The sequence below is a fragment of the Phytophthora infestans genome, genomic scaffold, assembly GCF_000142945.1.
Source record: "Phytophthora infestans T30-4 supercont1.30 genomic scaffold, whole genome shotgun sequence".
Taxonomy (NCBI): domain Eukaryota; phylum Oomycota; class Peronosporomycetes; order Peronosporales; family Peronosporaceae; genus Phytophthora; species Phytophthora infestans.
Genome location: NW_003303729.1, coordinates 767,354 through 773,230, shown reverse-complemented (window position 1 = coordinate 773,230; position 5,877 = coordinate 767,354). Strand labels below are relative to the sequence as shown.

The following is a 5,877-nucleotide window of genomic DNA, read 5'->3' as shown; positions in this document are numbered from 1 at the left end:
ATGGACTGTGAGATGCCCGTCATGAACGGGTACACGCTACAAAGGCAATCCGTCAGTTCGAACGCGAAACGACCTCCCGCGTATCCCTGTTCTCGGATTGACAGCGTACGCCATGAGTGGAGACCGGCAGAAGTGTTTGGGCGCGGGTATGGATGAGTTTATGGTGAAGCCTATCTCGAAGAACAGTTTGCTTAAGGCCATTCGTCAGTGGATGCGCGTTCGCTATCTCGGCCCCAAAACATCAACATCCTCTGTTGCTGGATCGGATGATTACCCTCGTGCAAGCTCCGAAGGTGCAAGCGTTGCTGCCTCGGCCCGTACTGTGTCTATCTCTTCTCCATCCTCGTCGAAGGACCGCGGCGGAGATGAGCTAGACGTGGCCCTGCCGTCATATCCTACAACATCGCCCACTCCACGCCCGTCCTTCGACAACCAGGTTGATGACGCAGACGTTTTCGTGAACCCTCCCGATGTAAGTTCTCGACTTGCCCCCGCCTCTCGTCACATGCAACAACTTGATCTGGCACGCGCAATCTCGAATCTGGAGCTGGATGACCCCATGGCGATTCGACGCCAGGTTGGACCCACCGTGCGCACGGCCTTGCCTTCAACGTCGATCTTCAGCTTGGGCTCATCGGTCGGGAACAGCACCCGTTCCAGTGGCCTTTTGACGCTTCAGCGTATCACTGGAGATGCCATCGTTGACATTCCTGACTGGAAGGAAATCAACAAAACGTCTGCGACGTTACCGAACATGAAGGACAAACCGCTGGAAGGCGTGGAGACTGCGGATCACGTATCGTCGCATAGTAACCCGACATTGTGGAGCCACCCGCCTTTCGTGGGCAGCAAAAAGGACTCTACTCTACCTTCTACGTCTTCGCAGCAGCCGATGTCGCCCAATTCCGCTTCAATGAGTGCGCGTGATAGGGCAATAACTGAAGGGGGTCGAATTGCCGGCGCACCGCTGTCTTTGCAGCGATTTGACTCGGACAAGAGCTCAGACGAACACATGTCAGGAGATCCGATAGCAGCGATGTTAGAGCGTCTGAATATCAGTAGTCCAGCCGCCAGAAATGGTGCTAGAGGCTCCCCCCGCCTCGAATATGCAAGTGCTACCATTGAGAGTGACGCTGCGGTGCGTGGAACCATGGACCCTTCCAGTATTGTCATCCCCGAGGGCGATCCTGTGGACTATTCGTTGGGTGTGCAACAGTGTGGTGGTCAAGAAGAGCTCTTCTTAAGCTTGCTCGAGAAGTTCACGGTGAGTTGTGAAGCAATCATGTCGCGCATTTTGGTAGCGTACGAGCAAGGTGACGTCACGGTGACTAGAAGAGAATCTCATTCTTTAAAGGGGTCGTCGGCTTATGTCGCTGCCATGCGAGTTTCCAAGGCTGCGTTCCGTGTGCAGGTTGCTTGTGAGCAGCTCCAGCAGTGTCAATTGGAGATGGGCACAGAACAGCAACCAGCGCTTGCCGACGCTGCTGCCATGTTGTCAGTGAAACAGTCGCTAAACGACTCGGTCACGTTGCTTAAGAAGGAGCACCGACACTTACGCGGATATCTCCGACGCAACTTTGAATTCCGCGACCTCACCCGGAGCGGAAGTGCGTCGTCGGCAGCAGCTCTGCTTGCCCAGAACTCACCCCAAGATCGTGCTAACGGACCCTGCGGGATCATGTAAGACAGACTGACTCAAGGTAACTTGTGGGGCGTATTTCACTTGTAGGATACCAGCACTGATGTACTATGGCCAATCTACTTTTTTGCATTTTCTTACTGAGCTTCTAAAATGTACTTGTCATGCCGCTTAAATATCAACAGAGGCGATCTCGTGAGAGAAGACCTGCGTCTCCAGGAAGGTACGGTAGAAGGATTGTTCGCGTGGGGGCAGGCGGCGCAGGAATGCGATCCGGTCAAAAACCACCACGTAGTCAAAATCGTCTGACAGCACGAAGCGGAACTCTTCAACGGTGCGTAGTAGAGTCGCCAGTGCCTCGCGGAAGCACGAGCGCACATGGCCTTGTGGGAAGCCTCGAGCGAGTGAGCTCTCTCTCTTGCTGCTGAGCATGGGGACGAAGTCGCTAAAGAACACTTTCGGCTTGAGCAACTGAAGCAGTCGTGAGGTAAGAGGCACACGGACAGAGTCGGGGAGCTGTGGCCGGCCTGGCGAGCTCATCGTGTCTGCGTCCAGATCCACTACGACAATGCCGTCGCCACAGCCTTCACGCTCAAGCATTTCACGCAACTCTGCACGATAACTGGAGTGCACGCCGAACCAAATAAGGCGTCGGACACTGCAAGCATTCGAGCATGCTCTTGGGCAGGATAGGTGCGAACACGTGGCTTCCACTTCAATGGGGCGATCAAGCTCTTCAACGTCTCGCCCACTGATGTGAGCACGGAGTACCGCGAGCTAACAAGCACAACCTGTCTTTCCAAGAGCATACAGGTCACCAGACTGACCACATGCTCGACGGACAGACAGCTGAATAGCTCTTCCATACTGAAGTCCACGTAACTATCCAGCGTTGAAAGAGACGTCACGTTATCTTGCGAAGACGTAGCAGTAGTGAAGTCGAACGGGGACAGAAGCCCAGCCATCTGTGCAGCGGAAGGCAGCCAGTTTACGTCGGAGAGGTACGCGTCGTCATCTTGCATCGCCGCGTGAAGTGAGTCTAAGCGCTGCTTCAGTGTGTCAAGAATCGGATATCGACTGATGATACACAATCCTGCTGGGACGTAAACCTCAAGTCCCTCAGTCTCCTGCAACACTTGCTCAAGCGGTCCCAGCTTGCTCGAGTCATTCAACGGCACGTATCGAGTGAGACAAGCTCCATAAAATGCCTTCTCTGCGTTTCCGATGGTCATGTGGAATAGTGAAGGCTCTGGACGTGTAGTGGAGCGCACAACGTCTGCTCCAGATGGACGGAAGAACGCTTCTACGTGGTCTGGGATGGCGTGATGATGGTATAGGTCACTGGTGCTCTCACTATGATTATTGGGATCCGCCAGACTGTGCAGGACTTCCTTGATGATCTCGGGGTGTGATCGGTCATTGACATCGAGTCGAAAACTCATCACCGAGCTGATGAGCGATTTACTCTGTGGTTCACCTCGTAATTGGCCTTGGAAGAGATCTCGCAGAGTGAAGGATTTACTCCGTACTCGCTGGGGTTGATGCGACGCCACATTCATGCACTGGAACAACTCTTGAAGTGTTGTCATACTGCTGTTGGAAGCTGTGCTGGAGCCATCGCAAGCCGTGGACGCGACGGCGTCGGATGAGCCAGACGGACTGAGCAAGCGACTCTGATAAGACGCCACCAGTGACTTGAACGACTCGCTCCCCATGAAGCGTACGAAATGATTCACCTTGAGGTCAGCTTCGACTATTGCTTGGATGCGCTCTACAGTTTGAAGGAGCTCCTCTGCGTCAGCCAGCGAGAAGCTGCCAGCATCAAGACAACAGGCCACACGCAGCTCATAGTCTCGCAAGAACGCCTGCTCACCCTCGCCAACAAACGTCACTCGCGTGCTTGCACTTGCAGTCAGATACTTGGCTGCAATACGACTGCCAACCGCAAGCAGCTGCTCGATAAGTTCCCCCGTCTGTCGTTCTTCGTGGTCACTCGCCTGTTGCTGCTCTTCGTCTCCACTGTCCTGTACCGCGTGGATGAACTCATCGAGAATAGGCAAGAGCTGATACCTAAAGTCCATCCAGAGACTCAGTTGCTCGTGTGTGCGCTCCTTAAACAGAAAGACCCAGAACACGCTGCACAGTCTCCTGTTGCCCAGCACACGCTCCAACGTCAAGAACGTCGTAGCAGTGCGTTGTCGACGCACCTGTGTGGACGTGCTGGACACGGGCGATGGCGACGACAAGCTCTCCGCGACTGCTGAAGCTGGAGAGTTGCCTTCCAGCTGCTCTTCATCTGTACTGTCGTCATTTTCGACGTATGTGAGTCTGGAGCTAGCCACAAGCGCCGCAAACTCCGGCGAGGCTGCAAACTGTGTGAAACTGGACTGCAATGCCTTCTTGACAGCCACTTCAGCGTCCTGGAACAGGTCCGTCTTGGCTGCCAGTCCCGAGTACAGCATCAGGTCGTTCCGGAGCAGTTTACCAAAGCTCCAGACCGACTTGTTGAGGATCCGAAGGTTCTCGGATGCGATGTCCAGAAAGGCGTCGGGACTCATGAACTTGTTGATGATCTTGCTCGCGTACTGGCGACGGTGTGCCTGTGCATCGTCCTCGGGGTCTTCCGAGGGTTTGTTGGGAGCAAAAACTTTCTTGAACTCCTCCACGCTCACGAGGAAGAGCAGACGCGCGAATCCTTTCGAATCGGATACAGATAGATGCTGTAGGAACAGCGCGTGAAGGTGCGGGTCGGCCACGACGGCGTCCAGCGTCACCGACGGCTCGAGAGAAGGCATCGGAAGAGAGATGCGAGACGCAGAGACTAAGAGTCGGACTGAAGAGACTTGATGTGTCGAAGGCGCGACTGGGAAAAAAACAGGCGGACGGCGCCCAATTTTTCCTCTTAAGTCCGAACAGCGAACTGACTCCGGTCTGATACCGTACTGAAGACTGGGCAGTGACATGGCTGCATGTTCTGATGCGGGCAAGTGGGGTGTTTGTACTTGGACTCCAAGTTGAAGGAAGACCTTGGTTATACATGTATGAGGACGAGAAAGTTGCTTGGTGTCGAATAGTACCACACCACGTCGGACCATAGTGCTACGTGGCTACGACGTAGCTGAAGTGCAGGTGCAAAACCTCTACATGTGTAATGAAGCCTTAGATATTGATGTTCGTTAATCCTGCATGCGCATGGTGATCCCTCATCATTGAAGAAGGAAATATCTTAATACAGTACACATGTACTGGGTTAGCACAGCCCACAAGTTCGCATGTGCTGAAAACCAGTTCATTGAGTGTGCTGATTGGATTGTAAAAATGTATTCCATTCAAAATACTCATATAATTTTAGCCTTGTGATTGCTCGTCAGCCTACCCCATTCAAATGTATCTGTGGCGGGTGGCAGGATGAAATTTTTTCTTGTATCCACGCAATTTGCGCAGCTACAGAGGACGGGAAGCGTATCGAATCGCTGTACGACTCTACACGGACGTCGATAGGACACCATCGCGATACGTACACCTTTCCGATTAGATCATGGCCTACAAGCGTGACACTAACAATCGACAGTGTACGATGTAGCCCGCATCTTCAGGTGGAACCAGCACGTATCGGTAAGCGTAGAATTAAGCCAGGACCCTAGCCGAAACATAAACGAATACAAGCGCGAACGCTCTGACGTAGGAGCTGAGAGAATCTAGCTAATTTTTGCAGAAATTAAGCCACACTTGCAAAATTTTCATATAAAAATAGGACCTCTCATTTTTCTTTTCCGATTTTCTTTTATAATTTACATTTTAATTTTCTGTCCTTTTCGGCAGGCTCATAATAATAAATATAAAATTCTTATCAAGTAGTTCTCTTGACCGATATGCTGACAAGCTGCAGCCGAAATCGCATACGTGAAAGCGTAACGCTGAAGGAGGAGGTACAGATGTATCTACATCTCCACAACACCATCGTTTATTGAAAAAATTGCTAAACCGTCGGTGAATGTGCGATTCTAATTTACAAATAAATTTTTAGAAACTATTAAGTGAATTTAAACCAACCCAAACTCATATTTAATCAGGGTGAACCACTCTAGCATTTGCTTACAAGGTTTGTAAAAAAAATAAGTGTGTGTACTGTTAACAGTACATACTAAGTACGCTGCGAACTTAGGATTCATTATCTACGGCTGTAGGCTGTTAATCCGCGCTACGCTGGCTAGGAGTTTTCTTCTTTCGCGATGGGC

The 5,877-nt window shown here is 51.8% G+C and overlaps 1 protein-coding gene across 1 annotated transcript; it reads right to left on the bottom strand.

Moving 5' to 3' along the window:
* Window positions 1-2,085: 2,085 nt before the first annotated feature.
* Window positions 2,086-4,461, bottom strand: PITG_13819 (uncharacterized protein; the record flags this gene model as incomplete). The annotated part of the gene is made up of 1 exon (XM_002899456.1): window positions 2,086-4,461. One exon carries the CDS (start codon window positions 4,432-4,434, stop codon window positions 2,200-2,202), a length of 2,235 nt encoding a protein of 744 aa, XP_002899502.1.
* Window positions 4,462-5,877: the final 1,416 nt, after the last annotated feature.